This window comes from Dendropsophus ebraccatus, chromosome 6 (genome assembly GCF_027789765.1).
Source record: "Dendropsophus ebraccatus isolate aDenEbr1 chromosome 6, aDenEbr1.pat, whole genome shotgun sequence".
In the NCBI taxonomy this organism is placed as follows: domain Eukaryota; kingdom Metazoa; phylum Chordata; class Amphibia; order Anura; family Hylidae; genus Dendropsophus; species Dendropsophus ebraccatus.
The window spans coordinates 113790067-113810385 of record NC_091459.1 but is presented as its reverse complement, the minus strand read 5'-3'; the positions used below and the strand labels follow the sequence as shown (position 1 = coordinate 113810385).

Here is a 20319-nt window from a genome sequence, read left to right as displayed (position 1 = left end):
AGAACCCAGCTATGTGAAGCATCGGTTTACAATAGGAGGTACCAGACATAAAACACTGCTTTTTTGTGAACTTATCTAGGTTGGTATTAAAGGAAGAGAAGACAGAAGCGTAAGAATAGGACATTAACTTAGGGGGTAAGTTACTTCTTTGGAATGCAGCATGTATGCTAGACAAAGATGTGATTTATCATTAGACTTACAAGGGAGGGTGGGGACATATTGCAAAGTGTCAATAAACCCTAATGTGCATCACATGGATCATTGCCATCAAAACTACTGTGGAATTTAATCTTGGCTTTGGAAATGACATAACCAAGCAGAATAGAAAGCCATCCTCATAGCGGTGGTGAAAACAATGTATGACAGGATACGAGAGGTTGTTGCATGGTTGCTCTTTCTTGCCAAAGATCATTTTCTATAAATCAGGTGCATCAGACAAAAAAAAAAAAAATATCAAAGTCTTCTTGTCAAACCCTCATACTGAATAGAAAAATTGACAGATTTTAGGGTTACAGTTTCTTGCCCCCCTTCCATCTCCTCCCTCCCACCCCCGTCCCAAACCCACAAACATGAACACATAACTTAGCAATAAACACACTTGATACAAGTGATCTATATGCAGAAGCTCTGGCAAGGTAACCAAACAGAACCATAGCTGCCATAAAACTGCAACCATTCTCCTGCCCTCAAACAGCCAGGGAACGGCCGGGCTCAACTAACAGTCAAATCTCAAGTCTATCGCTTCGTCTAGGCTTTTGTCATCGTGGGGACTGGCAGCTAAAAAGGTGGCTACGGGAGAACCCGCAACGTTTATGACACTGGCGCTTGTGCTGGCATTGCGGACAGCAATGCTAGTCACGTTAATGCCCAAAGTAAGCCGGGTCTGTTCTAAAGCCTTCTCAGGCACAGCAAAGGCCTCCAACTTTTTCTCTCCATTTGCCATGTAAGAGTTTTGGCAGCCACGGCAAATACAGTCAAGACAAGCTTTGCGATTAGAATAGCACGGACAGCGCTGGCCTCGGCAGGTAAGAACACTTGGATTCTGAGTAGCACGTCCACACTTGCAGCCTTTCTTCTCTGGCGGCTTCTTATACACAGTTTTTGTCGGGCTCCCTGGAACCACGTTATTGCTGGGGAGTTTCTCCTTCATCTTGTCCTTTGTTTTCAGCAATGGTGGTTTGGATTTTGGATGCGTTTTCTTATGAATGTGCTCCGGGTTCTTCTTCAAGGTTTTATTGGATAAGAGAATAGTCTTGCTGATTTTGGACGAGCTACCCCCATTGGGGACAGTAACAATGGGCTGCAAGAAGTTTCTATTTTCCCGAGTGAGTAGAAAAGGAGTCTGGGATCCTATCGCCGGCCCGAGGATAATGCTGGAGATAGGAAGCGGCAGAACTTTTTCACTGTCGCTCTCTGAACGTGACCGCTTGCGGTTTGTTTTCACCATTTTTAGGGTTGCAGTTGTACAAGAGACACCAAGAGGGGGCGCATGGCTGTCAGACAACAGAACAGTATGTGTAAGGGGCTGCGGGCAAATATCCAAAAAAGCTCCATTGGACACGGATGTATCCAGAGTATGCTGCAGGTCGCAGTCAGTCACTTCTGAACTGGAAACAGTCTCCAGACTCTGGAGAACTTCCTCTACGCTGAGGAGGAGAGGATCACTGCTTTTCAGGTCATCATTATAGCCACATATATCAAGTCCCGCTGCACATAATTCACTAGTGGAAACAGGGTCACAGACCGCCTCTAAGCTCTCCGACAAATCTTCTGTTTTAATATCGACAGCTGTGCAACAGAGGTCAATGGGGTCCGAGCTCCCGGGAGAAGGGATATTTACAGCGAGTTCAGCTTCAGATGATAGCCCATTGCAGTTAGGCAAACCATTAGCAACTGTGCATTCACTATTAAGATCCGGGGCATCCTGGGGGATGGGACAGATGTTGGCCTCAGGTTCAGCAGCCAGTTCTGAATTAGAAGGTATAGGGGAATGTGAAGGGCACAGGGGTGACGGGGGCTCTGAGGTTTTCACACATTCCTCCGGTGTGGTTTCTTCCACAGATTCCTCAGGTAGAAATGCCAAGATGTCAGCCGGGCACTCGACGGTGTTCAATAGGTCCTGTGCCAGCGGCGTGTGGGTGATGTACTCACACAGCTTCTTGTAGCAGCTCACCAAGATGCCCAGTTGCTTATTCTCCTCAAACTGGTCATAGTCCTTACACCAGCTGCAGGAAGGCTTCATCATCATCTTCTTTCCTTTGCATTGCTTGCACACATAATGTTGACAAGTGGAGTTGACTGGAGATATAGGGTCTTCAAGTAAATCTCCTGAAGAAAAAAAAAAAACATAGAAACGTTAATGTCTATGGTCATTGTTACAGACTTAAAGTGGCACTACTGTTTGAAACATACGCTTTACTGATTGCTAGAACAAGCCAGGAGAAGAACCTGGCTAAGCACTTCCCTATCTGGTTCATTGCAGGAAATCGGTTCCATAGACTTCCTATACAACTCGTCTCCTATAAAGAGACAGACGGCAGCGAGCTGAAGAGAGAAGTGATCAGGCACTTCTGTTGGATTGGAGATCAAAAATTTTAACATGTTAAAAGTCTTCTCAAAACTTATAGTAACGCTTCGTACTAATAAAGTATATAAATACCAGACATGTCAGGATACAGATGCACAATACAGTCACATGCACAAGGCTTTAATCTACTGCTAACTCTGTGTAGACATAAGGAGACGCTCATGTGTCTACCCTTGCTGAATCCCTTAATGGTTCCGAGTCTAATGGGCCGCTGTACAGTATGATATATTAGGCACATTCCGGTCACATAGGTGCGCTAAATCCTGATGCTAGCGGCAGGGTATCTGCTGGCTTAGTGCACAGACATTGTTGTGTCTGAATCAGCAGCTCTCACCAATCCGCTCATCATAAACAACCACTCCCTCACCGCCGTACAGGACATATGGGGGGGGGGGGGGGGGGGGGGGGGGGGGGGGGGGGGAGTCCATCACCTCCAATAATCTCTATGGGTTGCATATCCTCCAATGCACGCAGATATCCAGTAGCCTCTGCCATTGTGCTAAAATGAGGATACACATAAGACTGCTGCTTTAAGAGCACAATAATGGAATTATGTTACCATGTATATATTCCATACACTGACAAGGCCTGCAACAGCTGGAGAGCAATAGGTTGGACACCGGTGCTATGTATACACAGATCTACTTCTTTCACACCACTAACTTTACTACCAAGTATAAGGGAAGGCGTGCAAATATACATCTTTTAACCTGGTCTTCTGGGAATGGCTTTTCTTGCATCTCCCTATCCTAGTAAACCTCTATAAAGCTCAATGGATGACATTACAGCACGGCTGTCAGCACGGTAGCAGTATACGATATAACACTCCCCCCTCCACAATCCACTCATTCACATGTCAACACAGAGGCGGCACGGTAACACACCAATCACATGACAGGGGCGGCCAGGAAATCAGGAAGGGAGGAGACAGTCTGGATGTATGCAAGTTATAGTGACCTGGGCACCAGCACAGCACATACAAAGCTTACTGCCTAGGGGACGGGCCCAGCTCTGCTCTCTCTCCTTGTAAATGGATTTAGCCATCATTAAAACCACCATCCCTTTAAATTATCTGCAACCTGATAAAGCATCTACCAGGACCATATCACTGACTAAGAAGTCTTAGTGTTCATAGGTAGAAGGTTTTATACTATTCTCTATAAGGAAGGGACCCGCATTAATCTGACCCCCTTCTATACAATAGCTGACAGTCCAGAGCTGCGCTCCTCCCCATCCCTGTAGATTAGGATTCCTGGAGAGTCTGTGAATGGACCGCTTTATTACCATCAACCAGCAAACAATGAGACCCCCAGACTGTTCTCAGACACAGACCCCCAACAGGATGAGGTTATTCACTATACAGGAGAGCAGATGCTGGGACGTTCTGTCACCATCTGCAGCAATCTATAACAGTGACTAGAGAGGGCTGCACCATGGCTGCAGAGGTGAGGATGATTATATATATATATCTATCTATCATAACTGTCTGACCTGGAAATATACCCCAACCACCAGTGTCCATACTGATACTACCCCATCCCTGACCAATGAAAGTCGCCTGCACAGCAGCACCATCCTGCATAACATTGCAGGGAACAAATGCTCAAAGTGAAACTGAAAGTGCGCTCAGTGGGCCTGCTGACTATGGTATGGGGGGCTTCAGCCAGTAAGTGATCACAAAATATTAACAGGTAACTGATCACCCCCAAACAGCACCCCAATGTTCTGTGCACACACCACTGTGGCAGCACTGACAGCCGCTGTCTTGATTGGGGGGGGGGGGCACTGGTCTATACCATCGTCTCCCATCATGCTGTCACTCAACTCTTAGAAAAAAAAAAATGGCTGCAGGTCTGTTATCTTTACTGATCAATTATGGACAAAGCCGACAACTACAACTCTCATCGCTTCTCAACAACGCAGCTACACGGCCCATCACACCCTGCCAAGGTTCACAGGCAACACTGCAGTGTTATGCTCTGACACTACAACCCCCAGCATGCTCGGACAGCCAGAGACATACAACTCCCATAATGGCCTTACAGATCAGCTGGTGTGAAGCTACAACCCCCAGCACACCCTGCCTAACTACAACTCCCAAGATGAAGACAATCCACCTTATGTATGTATGGCTGCCAGAACTGTGCGGCCACGCTGATATAGCTTCTCTCATCTCACAGAACATGCTGGGAGTTGTAGTCTGGCTGTAGGTGATGCAGGGGAGGGGGGCTGTCAGGGCATGCTGGGAGTTGTAGTCTGGCTGAAGGTAATGCGGGGGAGGGGGCTGTCAGGGCATGCTGGGAGTTGTAGTCTGGCTGTAGGTGATGCAGGGGAGGGGGCTGTCAGGGCATGCTGGGAGTTGTAGTCTGGCTGTAGGTGATGCGGGGGAGGAGGGCTGTCAGGGCATGCTGGGAGTTGTAGTCTGGCTGTAGGTGATGCAGGGGAGGGGGGCTGTCAGGGCATGCTGGGAGTTGTAGTCTGGCTGAAGGTAATGCGGGGGAGGGGGCTGTCAGGGCATGCTGGGAGTTGTAGTCTGGCTGTAGGTGATGCAGGGGAGGGGGCTGTCAGGGCATGCTGGGAGTTGTAGTCTGGCGGTAGGTGATGCGGGGGAGGGGGCTGTCAGGGCATGCTGGGAGTTGTAGTCTGGCTGTAGGTGATGCGGGGGAGGGGGGCTGTCAGGGCATGCTGGGAGTTGTAGTCTGGCTGTAGGTGATGCAGGGGAGGGGGCTGTCAGGGCATGCTGGGAGTTGTAGTCTGGCTGTAGGTGATGCAGGGGAGGGGGCTGTCAGGGCATGCTGGGAGTTGTAGTCTGGCTGTAGGTGATGCGGGGGAGGGGGGCTGTCAGGGCATGCTGGGAGTTGTAGTCTGGCTGTAGGTGATGCGGGGGAGGGGGCTGTCAGGGCATGCTGGGAGTTGTAGTCTGGCTGTAGGTGATGCAGGGGAGGGGGCTGTCAGGGCATGCTGGGAGTTGTAGTCTGGCTGTAGGTGATGCGGGGGAGGGGGCTGTCAGGGCATGCTGGGAGTTGTAGTCTGGCTGTAGGTGATGCGGGGGAGGGGGCTGTCAGGGCATGCTGGGAGTTGTAGTCCAGCTATAGGGGCAGCAAGGTGACATGTGAGCAAAACTTCCCCCCCCAGTACCCCCGGTCCTCCTCCGATCCCCCTCCTCCCCCGGCTGCAGTCCCGTCCACCCCCGGTTCTCCTCCTCCCCCGGTCGTCCCCCTTTCCCAGTTCTCCTCCTCCCTCCCCGGTGCTCACCACAGGCGCAGCAGGCCAGGGCCTGCCGGTAGAAGGGCAGCATCCTGCAGATCTCGGCGGCGGCCTGCCGGTCCCCGGGCTCGTAGCTCAGCACCAGTCGGCTCGCTGAGATGTACAGAGAGGTGGCAGTCACCGGGTTCATTGCAGCCGTGTTGCGGGCGGCGGCTCCAGCGTAGAGAGAATGCTCGGTGTATGGGGGGGCCCCCCGCCCTCACCCCCGGGTCATTGTCTCTGGGGGGCGCCCCGATCCCCCCGCCCGGCAGATGTCGCTCCTCAGGCCGGGGGACTAGTGCAGGGCAGCGGCCGGGCTCCTCATCATGGCGGCGGGGATCCCCCCTCAGAGCTAGGCCGCAGTCAGGCCTCCGGAGCGGTAATCCTCCTCCTCCTTACAGGCCTCCCCGTGCCCGTGCCGATGACAGGAAGCGGCCCGAGGCCTCACCGGACTACAAAGACGAGCGGCGGCCTCCCGCGGGCCTCCAGGTGATGGCGCTGTGTGCCGGGGATGCTGAGGGAGGCGGCGTCCGGGCACTGCCGGTATTATTGTATCTGTTGAGGAGGAGGGGGAGGGGTCGCTGATGACGTCGCGAACGCGCTTAGCTTCGCTCAGTCTCCGGTCCAGCCGCGCTCTCAGTGGCGGGAAAGGCGATCAGGTGACCCCGCGCGCGCTCTCGCAGCTCGTCACCGGCGGGAAACGAGGAAAGGGAAAGGAAAAAAAAAAAAAAAGGGCGTGGCCGCTGCTGTGGGCAGTGGAGGAGTGCGCAATGGAGACGCGCATGCGCAGTACAAGGAGCCTATGGCGTAGTGTGGGCGGACGAGTTGGAGTGCGCATGCGCGCAGCGGCTGTTGCCTGATGCAAGTTGTTATTGTAATGCAGGGAGATGGCTAGGTTATATATGGTAATTAGTGTACACGGTATATACTAGCAGCCGGGGGGGGGGGGGGATGAGGCAATCCTCCTTACTGATACACAGGCTGCTGACGGAAAGCGCGGACACATTCCCGACAATAGACTCTGCAGCAAATAGTATGAGGGCAACAAAACGGTCTTTGTTGCCCATAGCAACCAATCAGAGTGCAGCTTTCATTTTACCTCAGCAGCTCATAAAATTGACAATTTTTGTTTTTGCACATTATTTTTCCATAAAATATGCTGCGAAACCGGGGAAAAATTATTTGCGCTGTGAAACTGGAAAACAGATTCCATGTTTCCGCCGTCGTTCACCTTATGGTAAAACTGGTCGTTTATGTTCCTCTAGTGCGTTCCATCAATGCGATAGGCAACTCATATATCTTCTTTTATTTGACGGCTTTTAAAAAAATTAAAACCTAAATAAACTAAATGTTCTTAAAATTGCTTTATTGCCAGCCTTATAACGCTGTTATCTATTGGTTTATGGGGCCATGTGACGTGTCATTTTGCATTTTGCATTTTTTTTGCACTTATGCCGCTTACCTTTCAAGATCAGGAATGTGATAATGTAATATTTCAACGATTCCGCACGCAGTGATATCAAATATGCTTATTTTTATTTATAAAATTGGAAAAGGGGGGTGATTTAAACTTGTATTTGTTTTTACTACAGGACTCCTATAATCACAGCACTGATCTCTCATAGAGATCAATGCAGTATTTATGTACTACATTGATCCATGAGATCAGTGCTTGATTACAATGGGCTGCTGGAGTTAATTGTAATCGAGTGCTGAGTCAGGATCAGCGTCATTGCGGTGCTGACCCCCGGCCTGGACACATTTTCTTTGGTTGTTATGGGTGACACACTGGCAAAAAATCACTTCAAAATCTCTGAGCTGTGCAGTTTTCGGTGCTTTGATGAGCTTACTTTAAAGCTCCCACCAACTTCTGTGAAATGTGGCTTTTTTTTTCAGCACCATAAAAACCTGGCAGTTTTTTTTTACATTTCCCTTTGACTTCAGTGGGAGAGGTTTATGCCCATATGAACAAGCCATTAGACCAGCAATTCAATTATATTATCAGCCATTCTTTGATTCTCCATTACAGTAGGAGACCTGGCCAATCCACGGACAAATGACCAAAACGCGCCATGCTCACTAGGGGACTGTCACTACAGCGCACTGCCAGCACTTCAGGTAGGGCTTAGGTGCTGAAAGATTCCCTGAAAGGGTGCATTCACATGGAGAGGATCTACTTGGAGATATATATATATATGAAAAGCTCAAGTATATACTAAGAAAACAAAAGGAAAATTATAATACAAGAAGGATGAGAACTCTGATCTACCTGGGAAGCACCGAAATGTCGCAAAGTCGCCAAAAACATAAAAAGGGGTCGGTAAGAGCAAATAGTAGAAGAAGGACACTACAGAGAACATATGCATTAAGGACAGGGGTGTCATATGTATATTGGAGAAGGTAGTATGTTGAACTCTTTTGAATGGATAACCAATGAAACCAGATGTTGGTATATGGGTGGTCTCTAGAGTTTGGGCAAATAGGGGTGTGGACATGGCCTGAGCAATGTGGACCTAAAGTTCAGACTTCCTGATGGATCCCAGGATGCCCTGTGAACCAGATAAACTAACGCTTCACTAGCTACCAGGACATGAGGAAGATGGGATGTGCATGGGAATGGCCTGCAAAAGGTACAGCGAACAAGCCACAAATCTGCTATCAGTTATCAGATCCTTGCCCTTCGTACAACACTTCTAACCATCAAAAGCAACGAAATCTGTGGTGGAGCATCAGTGACGCTTATTTGAACATGTGAACACGGTTATTTTTTATTGTTTGGATTTTACCCCTGTAAAATCTGCTAATATCTCCAGTCTTTACTGTCATTGTAAAAAAAACTTTGACATGTCAAGCAGTGTTGAGACCCTCACCGATCATTAGATACGGCCACTTCATTCACTCCCGGGATCAGTGTTTAAAGGGGTACTTCGGTTTGGCCGTATTTTTCAGATATGGCCTGGGAGGGGGTTGTTATGGATGCAGGAGGTCAATTATCTCCCCGGTTCCAGCGCCGGGTCCCGGATCGCGGCGCCCTGTACCCCCGTCCCGCGAACAGTCTGGCTGTGGTGTAACTTATAAATGTTTGGCCATGGATAGGGAGGATGGTAGAGAAAACTGTCGGTCCATCCATTGTTTGGCTGGCAGCTATTAAAGGTGTATGGCCGCCTTTAGAGATACAATCCAACTCACACTGTGGACAGGGTGGAAAGAATCTTTTAAGGAAACATGATGAATTCAGAGAAAGTACATGGGATAGATATATGTTTATCTCAAGCAGGTTTACATTCACTTACTGTAGATTTACCAACCACATCTGCTGAGAGTTTGTACCAAGTATGGAGCCATCAAAAAATCCTGACAAAAACGTGAAGGAAGTGTGAACAGTTCTTTCAGATCTTAGTGAAGTGTGACAATGGGAAGGGAGCTGTCCAGCATCTCAGGTCTCAGGAACAATTCTATAAAATAGAGGGGGTGGGAATGTTCCGATGCCATCAGTGGATTATGCCTAGGAAACCCGGAGCTTAGGTCTACGCTTCTGCTGCCTCCGTGGAAATCTTCATTCACAATTGGTTAAGCGATCTATCCATGTTATTAGGAAGTAAATAGTGATTACAATTGTTGACAGATGGAAGGTTGATGGTAATGGCAGACATAGTATAACATGCTCTTTATTTGTAGCTACAGTATTATTAGTATTTATTTTGAACACCGACAAGCAGCGGAGGACCATTACCACGGCTTTTGTCACATCATAATAGCACAGCGTGTTTCTATTTGTTTGTGTGGGAGGTAAAAGAGCTGTTTGCTAAACCAGCAGTGGATCGTACATACATGAAGTAATATGTGCTGCACAAATATGACATGGCCATGGAAAATGTAAAAGCTACTACAGAATTATATATTTTTTTCAACAGGTGCCAAAAACTTATACAGATTTGTAAATTAAACTAGAAAGATAGCACATGCACAACTCCTAATTGGGTGCACAGTGCCAGTACATAAAAAGACCAAGCACAAAATATAGAAAAGATGTACTATAATGGCAAATCTGGTATACCAGAAGTCATGAATAAAAGTACTTTATTGTGTCAGGTACACATACAAATATGAGTAGAAAAAGTCTCAATTAAAAACACTTAAAAAGTCCCAAACTCCAGGAAAAGTATATGGTCTAATGTAATCCAGAACAGGCAACCCGATAAATGGTATATAGTATCCCTGTTACATGTAAAGTCAAGAATACAAAAAAAAAAAACAAGCAAATAAGCCAAAGCCTGTATACAATACACACAAAACAACATGTGACCAAATCCAATAATGGTAAAGTTGATAAAGTGACAAGTAAAATAGGTGAAAAAGATTGACTAATGCTGCGTTTAAACGGAACGATTATCGTACGAATTTGCACGATAACGATCGAATTCGAACGATAATCGTACGTGTAAACGCAGCGAGCGATCAAACGACAAATCACTCATTTTGATCTTGCATGTTCTTAAATCGTCGTTCGCAAAAAATTCGCAGATCGTTCCGTGTAAACAGTCGTTCACCGATTTTACCTATGTGCAAGATAGGCATAAGCGATCGCAAAACGACTTTTCGTATGATATATTTTTCCGTCTAAACGCTGATCGTTCTAAAAAAAACATTGTTCTTTCGATGAGGCTGAGTTCACACTACGTATATTTCATTCATTATTGTTGTCCTCATATTGCAACCAAAACCAGGAGTGGATTAAAAACAGAAAGGCTCTGTTGACACAATGTTGAAATTGAGTGAATGGCCGCCATATAGCAGTAAATAACGGCCATTATTTCAATATAACAGCCGTTGTTTTAAAATACCAGCAAATATTTGCCATTAAATGACGGCCATCCACTCAATTTCAACATTGTGTGAACAGATCCTTTCTGTGTTTTCAATCCACTCCTGGTTTTGGTTGCAATATGAGGACCACAATACTGATTGAAATATACGTAGTGTGAACATAGCCTAAGGCTGTTAATCACCAAGTAATAATGACCTTAAAGGGAATCTGTCTACCCTGCAGAGTGCCCTCAGCACTATGTAGATGGCCAGGACTGTGCTTTTTGATGATATCTATATTTATCAATTTTTGGTGTAATTCTTGTTCTTGTTGTTTTAGTAACTCTCTCAGGCTTCAATGGAGTTGCGTTCACGTGTGGTCAGCTTTCTTCACTTTGCCCACCACCACCACCACCACCACAAACAGGGCAAAGCCATCTAAAGACAAGAGTCATGCTGTTTCTGGAAGAAAGCAACCATGTTTTTCTAAGCCTGGATAACCCCTTTAAAGGTTTTTAGTACATAACCACAGAGACTTCCTCTTATATCAGTACTTCCCAACCTTTCCCACCTCGGGGCATCACTTAGAAAAGAAATTTAGCTTGGGGCACCCCTACCAAATAATGTTCTACACAATATAAAAAACACCATTCAGGGACTCACAGGTGACGTCTTCTTTGATCCGAGATGTTACTCTCCGTTTCCTCTCCATCTGGTCCAGACCTACGTGACGACTTCTTGCAGCTATGTTTCATCTCTTCAGAACCTGCCAGACAAACATATTAGGTTCTGCACATTTCTAGCAACTTGCTTCCCTTTCTCCCTCCTATAGGCTCCCAAACTGCCCATGCTGTGCCCTCAATATAGTGATCATGCCTCCTGCTGTACCCCCCATATAGTAATAATGCCCATGCTTTGCCCTCAATATAGTAATAATGCCCATGCTGTGCCCCGCAGTATAGTAATAATGCCTCCTGCTGTATTCCCCATATAGTAATAATGCCCACGCTGTGCCCTCAATATAGTGATCATGCCTTCTGCTGTACCCCCCCATATAGTAATAATGCCCATGCTTTGCCCTCAATATAGTTATAATGCCCATGCTGTGCCCCTCAGTATAGTAATAATGCCTCCTGCTATACCCCCATATAGTAATAATGCCCATGCTTTGCCCTCAATATAGTAATAATGCCCATGCTGTGCCCCTCAGTATAGTAATAATGCCTCCTGCTGTATTCCCCATATAGTAATAATGCCCATGCTTTGCCCTCCATATAGTAATAATGCCCATGCTGTGCCCCTCAGTATAGTAATAATGCCTCCTGCTGTATTCCCAATATAGTAATAATGCCCATGCTTTGCCCTCCACATAGTAATTATACCCATGCTGTGCCCCTCAGTATAGTAATAATGCCTCCTGCTGTATTCCCCATATAGTAATAATGCCCATGCTGTGCCCCCAATATAGTAATAATGCCCATGCTGTGCCCCTCAGTATAGTGATAATGCCTCCTGCTGTATTCCCCATATAGTAATAATGCCCATGCTTTGCCCTCCAAATAGTAATAATGCCCATGCTGTGCCCCTTAGTATAGTAATAATGACTCCTGCTGTATTCCCCAAATAGTAATAATGCCCATGCTGTGCCCCAATATAGTAATAATGCCCATGCTGTGCACCCCCATATAGTAATAATGCCCATGCTGTACTCTCCATATAGTAATAATGCCCATGCTGTACCCCCCCATATAGTAATAATGCCCATGCTGTGCCCTCTCCCTGCTCTGCCTCTCCCCCATGCTGTCCCCTGAGTATAAATGGCCCCTGCATGCTGTGCCCCCACCTATACATAAAAAAACAAACATCCTACTCACCTAATCCGGGCTGTGTGGCTGTTCTTCTCTTCGGGCTCCATCTTGTGAGCCGCGGGGACGGGACCTCCGGCAGGCGTGATGACGTCACATCATCACGCCTGCCGCAGAGGTCACGTCCCGGAGTCCCATAGGCCACTGGCATGAATTGCCAGCGGCCTACGGGAGTGAATGTCGGAGCAGGGCGCTGACAGGTCCTGCTCCTACATTCTGCTCAATTGAATGTTCCGCCTGCTCACTGTGTATATCCCTGTGCGGCCGCAGCTTTTGGGGATATTAAAGGGACAGTGTCGCATTTCCCACCGGGATCCCGAGATTCCTGTTGGGAACCGCTGCCTTATATAAATGCCTTCAGTTAGTTCTGATCTTCTCCTCTCCTTGCGTCATGTTCCCCCTGCCTGAAATGTATTTGGTAACACCGATACCCTGTACACAATAATCCTATCATTACCAAATCTGCAGATGTCTCACACCTGAATTATTTAGCAGGGGTTAACTCCTAAGCTGCTGGGAGAGAACTAGCGCCACTATAACCATCTCACAGAGGGTGAATACCTGAAGCAGGTGCAAGTCCGTTGTAAACTATTCTTATGCTGATTGTAATTGTTTAATAATTTATATCTTGTAATCATTTATTTAACACCCTATTAATATGAAGGTACAGCTGGTACACAACACACACCTCAGCACATACACTAGGGCTCATCCGTACCAGTAAGGGACTTTTTAATTCTTTCTCCTCTTTGGATCCAGTCTTGATTTCTTTTACACCACATACATTACAAAACAATATACAAATTTTACACAAGTAGTCTTTACTCTTTCAGTTGCCTGTAAAAAAAAACAACTGCAATTACTGATTACATGACTTGAAGGGGTACTCGGGGGGGGGGGGGGGGGGAGGGTCAAATCAACTGGTGTCAAAAAGTTGTACCGATTTGTAAATTACTTCTATTAAAAAAATATATATTGTTCCAGTACTTAAAGGGGTTATCCAGGAAAAATTCAAGGCTGGCCATGCTACCGGAGACATGTCAGTAATGTGTACTTACCTGTCCCACTGCCCCGCCATAGTTGTCAATTCCTGGGCTCTGCGCTGCAGTCAGTGTTTTAGAATCATCCGATGCTGTGCTGCTCCCACCAGAAATGGCTGCTCAACATGGGACGTCATCACATATTATGAAAACGCTGACAGCGGAGCAGAGTGGGCGGTCCAGGAACTGGCAACTTCGGCGGGGGAGCAGGACAGGTAAGTATACATATACTTTATACTGACATGCCCTCCACGGCTCCGGTAATATACCCCCCACAGCCCCAATAGCACGGGTGACTATGAATGACAGCCATGTAGGAATAACAGCTGCTGTACGTCCTGCAGGAAGTGGTCTGACATGGTACTCTCTGCTGCCTCCTCTGTCCATGTCAGGAGCTGTTCAGACCAGTAGCAAATCCCTATAGAAAACCTCTGCTGCTCTGGACAGTTTCTGACATTGACAGAGGTGGCAGCAGAGAGCAATGTGTCAGACTAGAAGAATACACCACTTCCTGCAGGACATACATCAACTGATAAGTACTGGAAGACATGAGATTTTTTAAATAGAAGTAATTTACAAATCTATATAACTTTCTGACACCAGTTGATTTAAAAAACATTTTTTTTTAACTCTGGAGTACCCCTTTAAAAGAATCTGTCAGGTGTTCATGCCATCTCCAAACAACACATCATGCAGCAATCGTGGACTTGGTCAAGATACTTCATCCAGATGAATTGCACTCCAAACAAGAAATGTTATTTCATTTACCTGTGTTCCAACCCAACATTAGCATCTTTCTTAGTCAGCATTTGCACATTCATGGAGGGTATATATAACCAAGAGCATTAAATACAAATAAGTGAAAAATCTAATTACATGTACAAATAGAATAATATTTACAGCACCAATTTAATCGAGCATGTATAGTAATGCTGGTTATGCATTTCCAACAGAAGTGTGTAATAAAGTGTCACCCAAGTAGTGTAAAAAGTGTACACAAACATAAGCCATAACGATAGGCCTCCGACTATCCAGTTAGCACCCTGATCTGCTCTGAAGAGGGGCAACAACCCCAAAACAGCTGTCTGCAGATAGGCAGTCTTTCCTTTTGACAAAAGAACACCGGGAGTGTGGAGAGGTAATGTATAACAGTTTAGGGCAAGGGCTGCACAGACATCAATAACGATGTCCGTGCAGCCCTTGCTAAAAAAAATTATTGAGCCATGTAATAGGCTCAGTAAACAAGAGCCAATCTAGCAGCCCTTCTAATGGGATCCTAAGCCTCCTAGCTAAAGTGACTTGAAGGGACACAGCTAATTTGCATTTCCTTTCTTAACAGAATTCCCAGTGGAGCAAGAATGGCCTTTAAAGCGACTCTGTACCCACAATCTGCCCCCCCCCCCCCCAAAACGCTTGTACCTTCGGATATTGGTTTTTAATCCAAGATCTGTCCTCCTGGGGTCCGTTCGGCAGGTGATGCAGTTATTGTCCTAAAAAACAACTTTTAAACTGGCAGCCCCGTGCCCAACGTCCATGGCTTAGATTGTGTATGCATTAGACTGGCACCGCCTCTCCATCCCTCCTCCCCACCCTCCTCATTATTAGGAATGCTCCAGGCAGATTGTCTCCTATTCCTCAGCTGTGTGAGCATGGCACATGGGCTGGATCGTTAAGGCACCTGTGTAATGTTCAGACAGGAGAAATTGTTCAAGTGGCATTCCTAATGATGAAGAGGGTGGGGAGGAGGGACGGAGGGGTGGTGCCAGCCTAATGCATACACAATCTGGGCCACGGCCGTTTGACACAGGGCTGCAAGTATAAAAGTTGTTTTTTAGGACAATAACTGCATCACCTGCCAAACAGACCCCAGCACAGATCTTGGATTAAAAGCAGCTATCCGAAGGTACAAGTGGTTTGGGGGAGTCAGATGGTGGGTATAGAGTCGCTTTAAAGTGTACCTATCACTTCTCCTGAATTGCTTCAGGATACACTGAAAAGAAAAAGCTGCAGGTGGGCAGTCTTCCTCTTATGATGCAAGAGGGTTACAGAACTCCCAAAATACATTTACAATGCAGTCTATGGCATTTTTGGGAATTCGGCCTTTGCCCGCAACAGAGGAGGACCAGGTACCTGCAAGATTTTTTCAGCTTATTCTGCCACGATCCCAAGGTGATCAGCACACAGGAGAACTAGTATCCCTTTGACTGACATCATTATAAGAAAGTCTTATTGTTATTATTATGTTGCCACAAAGGGGGAGTTATTAATAGACTATGTTCACACAACTTGTCCGTTTATAATTTTTAAAATGACGTCTATTATTTTGAAGATTGACCGCCTGTCAATGCAGTGACAGCTGCTGATACATTATTCTAGATTAGGTGACTAGTTGGCCTTTGGGTGTGTCTTTAACTGAACAGTCCATTGAATTTATTGGAAAAAATGGAGAAAGAACAGTGAAAAAAGAAAAAAGGTGTGTGAACAATCCTCGTCCCCTTTTTGCAAAAGACGTCAGAAAATAATTGACATGATCGTTATTTTGACGTCCGCGCAGATAACGTCAGTCATTTTTACACTGTGTGCATAGGATGCCCGTCATTCCATTGATGTTGTGTGAACAGAGCCATAGGGTGGGGAGGTGTAGCTACATAAACAGGAAACTACCTGCCTAAAGGTGAGAACATATGTACCAAATATGGGCACTACCTGTGTACTTGTGCTGGTATTATTTGTCCCTTGTATGGTGTTGTTATTGGTAATATATATATATATATATATATATATATATATGTCTGTTAAAGGTGAAGTCTCACGAAATTAAAGAAGGCAAAAGGGCGGTGCGGGAAAATAACAAACAGCCGCTGGTGTCCTGCAGCTCTTCCAGCTGCAATGTCACGTATGCGGCTGATTGATTGCTCGCTCAGCCAATAAGTGACTGGGGCGGGACAATGCTCCAGTCACTGACTGGCTGAACAGGCAATCACTTAGCTTGGCTGTGATGTTGCCACTGAAAGAGCTGAGTACATGACGTACCCAGATTCCAGCCAATCATGACAGGTGGCAGGCTGGACACGGGAACAGGTAAGTACTTTATTATTTTCCCTCACCCCCTGTCTTCCTCCCTTTCATTTTGTGGGACTTCCTCTTTAACAGAATAGTGGGATTATCTTGTCACTGTGGGTGGTTACAGTGGTGGTCATGGTGAGGAGCTATTATTCCGTTCTGATCAGTGACATTATGATGGTATTATGAATAGGGATAACGTGTCCCTTGTATATTGGTATTATTTAGTGATTGTATGACTATTATTTAGCGGCATTCAATATTAGAATATGTAGTCTTGGATATATGTTATGTATGTGCGGGTTTAGGTGAGCCCAATGCTGCATCTCATAGCCTGAGCCTGTGATACCTATACATGAGCATGGACCATAATTAGCCAATATAAAACTTTCTTAGCACATTGCCAATACAATTCCAATGAGTTTTACTTATAATTTCATTAAAATGGAGACATACAGTCCTTACTGGTACAGCCTGGAACCCATGGTACCCTTAGTCTGTCTCTTAATTTCCATTCACATTAAGGGCAATGGATTATGTGACAGTTCTATAACAGCTTAACTCGCATCATTCATTTGGAGGTACACTTGAAGGGATTAAATTATTTCCTAAATGTGTTAAAAAAAATGAACAGAAACAAACAAAAAGCGTCTCCCCTGAGCTGCGCACTGACAGCAGTAACATTATTAACTGGTAACAAAGCATCCAGCTAAAGGTTTATATAATATTCTTAAGGTCATGTGACCACAGAGAGCTAGTTTCTGAATGGTAGAGCCTAGAATGTATCCTCTCCTTTGAGTTTCTCACTGTAGGGGATACATTCTAGCATCTTCAGTAGTGAAAATGCTAGAATGTATCCTCTCCTTTGAGTTTCTCACTGTAGAGGATACATTCTAGCATCTTCAGTAGTGAAAATGCTAGAATGTATCCTCTACAGTGAGAAACTCAGAGGAGAGGATATACTCAGAGGAGAGGATACATTCTAGCCATTTCAGTACTGAAGATGCTAGAATGTATCCCCTGCAGTGAGAAACTCAAAGGAGAGGATATAGTCAGAGGAGAGGATACATTCTAGGCATTTCAGTACTGAACATGCTAAATGTATCCCCTGCAGTGAGAAACTCAGAAAAGAGGATACACTCAGAGGAGAGGATACATTCTAGCATGTTCAGTACTGAAGTGTCTAGAATGTATCCTCTCCTCTGAGTTTCTCACTGCAGGGTATGCATCCTAGCATGTTTAGGGCTATGTTCACACATAGTATTTCGGTCATTCTTTCTTCGACCAAAACCGAGTGCTGTGTTTTATGTGTGAACATAGCCTAGTAATGTAAAGTCCATCGAGTATCCTCTCCTCTGAGAGGGCATACATTCTAGAATGTTTAGTACTGAAATGTCTGGAGTGTATCCTCTCCTCTGAGAGGGCATCTCCACCAGGTGTACCCTCTCCTCTGAGAGGGAATCTCCACTAGGTGTATCCTCTCCTCTGAGAGGGCATACATTCTAGCAAGTGCAGTTTTGAAAGGTCTAGACCACAGGTGTCAGACTTCATCCCTCGGCTGTTACAGACTACATTTCCCATCATGCCTTACTTGTCCAGACATGGTGGGAATTGTAGTTCTGCAACTGCTGGAGGGCCTGAGTTTGACATCTCTGGTCTAGAATGTTCTCTTTTCTAACTGCAGGGTATACAGTCTAGTATGTATCCTCTCCTCTGAGCGTATCCTCTCTTCTGAGCTTCTCCCTGAGCGGGTCATATTACACAGCATGATTAAGAGGTGAAAATGAGCGGCGATGTTTTAGGTCAGTGCTTTCTTCCCCTTTGTTCCCTGCACATTTTCTGTGTTATTACACAGACAGTGACTGGGGGAACTGCGGGCAGCTGCGGGAGGGGCAGCCCAAAAAATCCTTAGATTGTTCAAGCTGCCCATTGTAGACAGCAGCACTATCGTGATCTGGATTACTCGACCAGTTTGAAGACCACAATCAGCTGATAACGTGGATTATTACACCAAATGATTATCAGACGTAACGGCCAGGAAACCTTTGGTGTAATACACCATTGTCTGTACAAGGAACAGGACTGGTGTGTGGGGTCTGTATACAGGGGAGAGGACTGGTGTGTGTGGGGTCTGTATACAGGGGAGAGGACTGGTGTGTGTGGGGTCTGTATACAGGGGAGAGGACTGGTGTGTGTGGGGTCTGTATACAGGGGGAGAGGACTGGTGTGTGTGGTCTGTCTACAGGGGGAGAAGACTGGTGTGTGTGGTCTGTATACAGGGGGACAGGACTGGTGTGTGGGGTCTGTATACAGGGGGGAGAGGACCGGTGTGTGGGGTCTGTATACAGGGGGGAGAGGACCGGTGTGGGGGGGGGGGGGTCTGTATACAGGACGACAGGACTGGTGTGGGGGGGGGGGGGCTGTATACAGGGGGAGAGGACTGGTGTGTGTGGTCTGTATACAGGGGGAGAGGACTGGTGTGTGGGGTCTTTATACAGGGGGAGAGGACTGGTGTGTGGGGTCTGTATACAGGGGGAGAGGACTGGTGTGTGTGTGTGTTCTGTATACAGGGGGAGAGGACTGGTGTGTGGGGTCTGCATACAGGGGGAGAGGACTGGTGTGTGGGATCTGCATACAGGGGGAGAGGACTGGTGTGTGGTCTGTATACAGGGGAGAGGACTGGTGTGTGGGGTCTGCATACAGGGGGAGAGGACTGGTGTGTGGTCTGTATACAGGGGAGAGGACTGGTGTGTGGGGTCTGTATACAGGGGAGAGGACTGGTGTGTGGGGTCTGTATACAGGGGAGAGGACGGGTGTGTGTGGTCTGTATACAGGAGGAGAGGACTGGTGTGTGGGGGTCTGTATACAGGGGAGAGGACTGGTGTGGGGTCTGTATACAGGGGGAGAGGACTGGTGTGTGGGGTCTGTATACAGGGGAGAGGACTGGTGTGTGTAGGGTCTGTATACAGGGGGAGAGGACTGGTGTGTGGTCTGTATACAGGGGAGAGGACTGGTGTGTGGGGTCTGCATACAGGGGGAGAGGACTGGTGTGTGGTCTGTATACAGGGGAGAGGACGGGTGTGTGTGGTCTGTATACAGGAGGAGAGGACTGGTGTGTGGGGGTCTGTATACAGGGGAGAGGACTGGTGTGGGGTCTGTATACAGGGGGAGAGGAGTGGTGTGTGGGGTCTGTATACAGGGGAGAGGACTGGCGTGTGTGGGGTCTGTATACAGGGGAGAGGACTGGTGTGTGGGGTCTGTATACAGGGGGAGAGGACTGGTGTGTGTGGTGTCTGTATACAGGGGAGAGGACTGGTGTGTGTGTGGGGTCTGTATACAGGGGAGAGGACTGGTGTGTGGGGTCTGTATACAGGGGAGAGGACTGGTGTGTGTAGGGTCTGTATACAGGGGAGAGGACTGGTGTGTGGGGTCTGTATACAGGGGAGAAGACTGGCGTGTGTGGGGCCTGTATACAGGGGAGAGGACTGGTGTGTGGGGTCTGTATACAGGGGGAGAGGACTGGTGTGTGGGGGTCTGTATACAGGGGAGAGGACTGGTGTGTGGGGGTCTGTATACAGGGGAGAGGACTGGTGTGTGTAGTCTGTATACAGGGGGAGAGGACTGGTGTGTGGGGTCTGTATACAAGGGGAGAGGACTGGTGTGTGTGGGGTCTGTATACAGGGGAGAGGACTGGTGTGTGTGGGGTCTGTAT

At 46.9% G+C, this 20319-nt stretch overlaps 1 protein-coding gene across 1 annotated transcript; it reads right to left on the bottom strand.

Moving 5' to 3' along the window:
• Positions 1-558: 558 nt before the first annotated feature.
• Positions 559-6606, bottom strand: MSL2 (MSL complex subunit 2). The gene is made up of 2 exons (XM_069973967.1): positions 5843-6606; positions 559-2328 (listed from the first exon to the last, which is right to left on the bottom strand). The coding sequence occupies exons 1-2, from the start codon at positions 5982-5984 to the stop codon at positions 716-718; spliced, it is 1755 nt and encodes a 584-aa protein (XP_069830068.1). The 5' UTR covers positions 5985-6606; the 3' UTR covers positions 559-715.
• Between the last annotated feature and the right edge of the window lie 13713 nt (positions 6607-20319).

Coding starts and splice junctions, on each gene's coding strand:
- MSL2 (XM_069973967.1), bottom strand. CDS start 5,984: ATGAACCCGGTGACTGCCACCTCTCTGTACATCTCAGCGAGCCGACTG. Junction 2,329..5,842: donor CCTGGCCTGCTGCGCCTGTG/GTGAGCACCGGG, acceptor TTTTTTCTTCAG/GAGATTTACTTGAAGACCCT.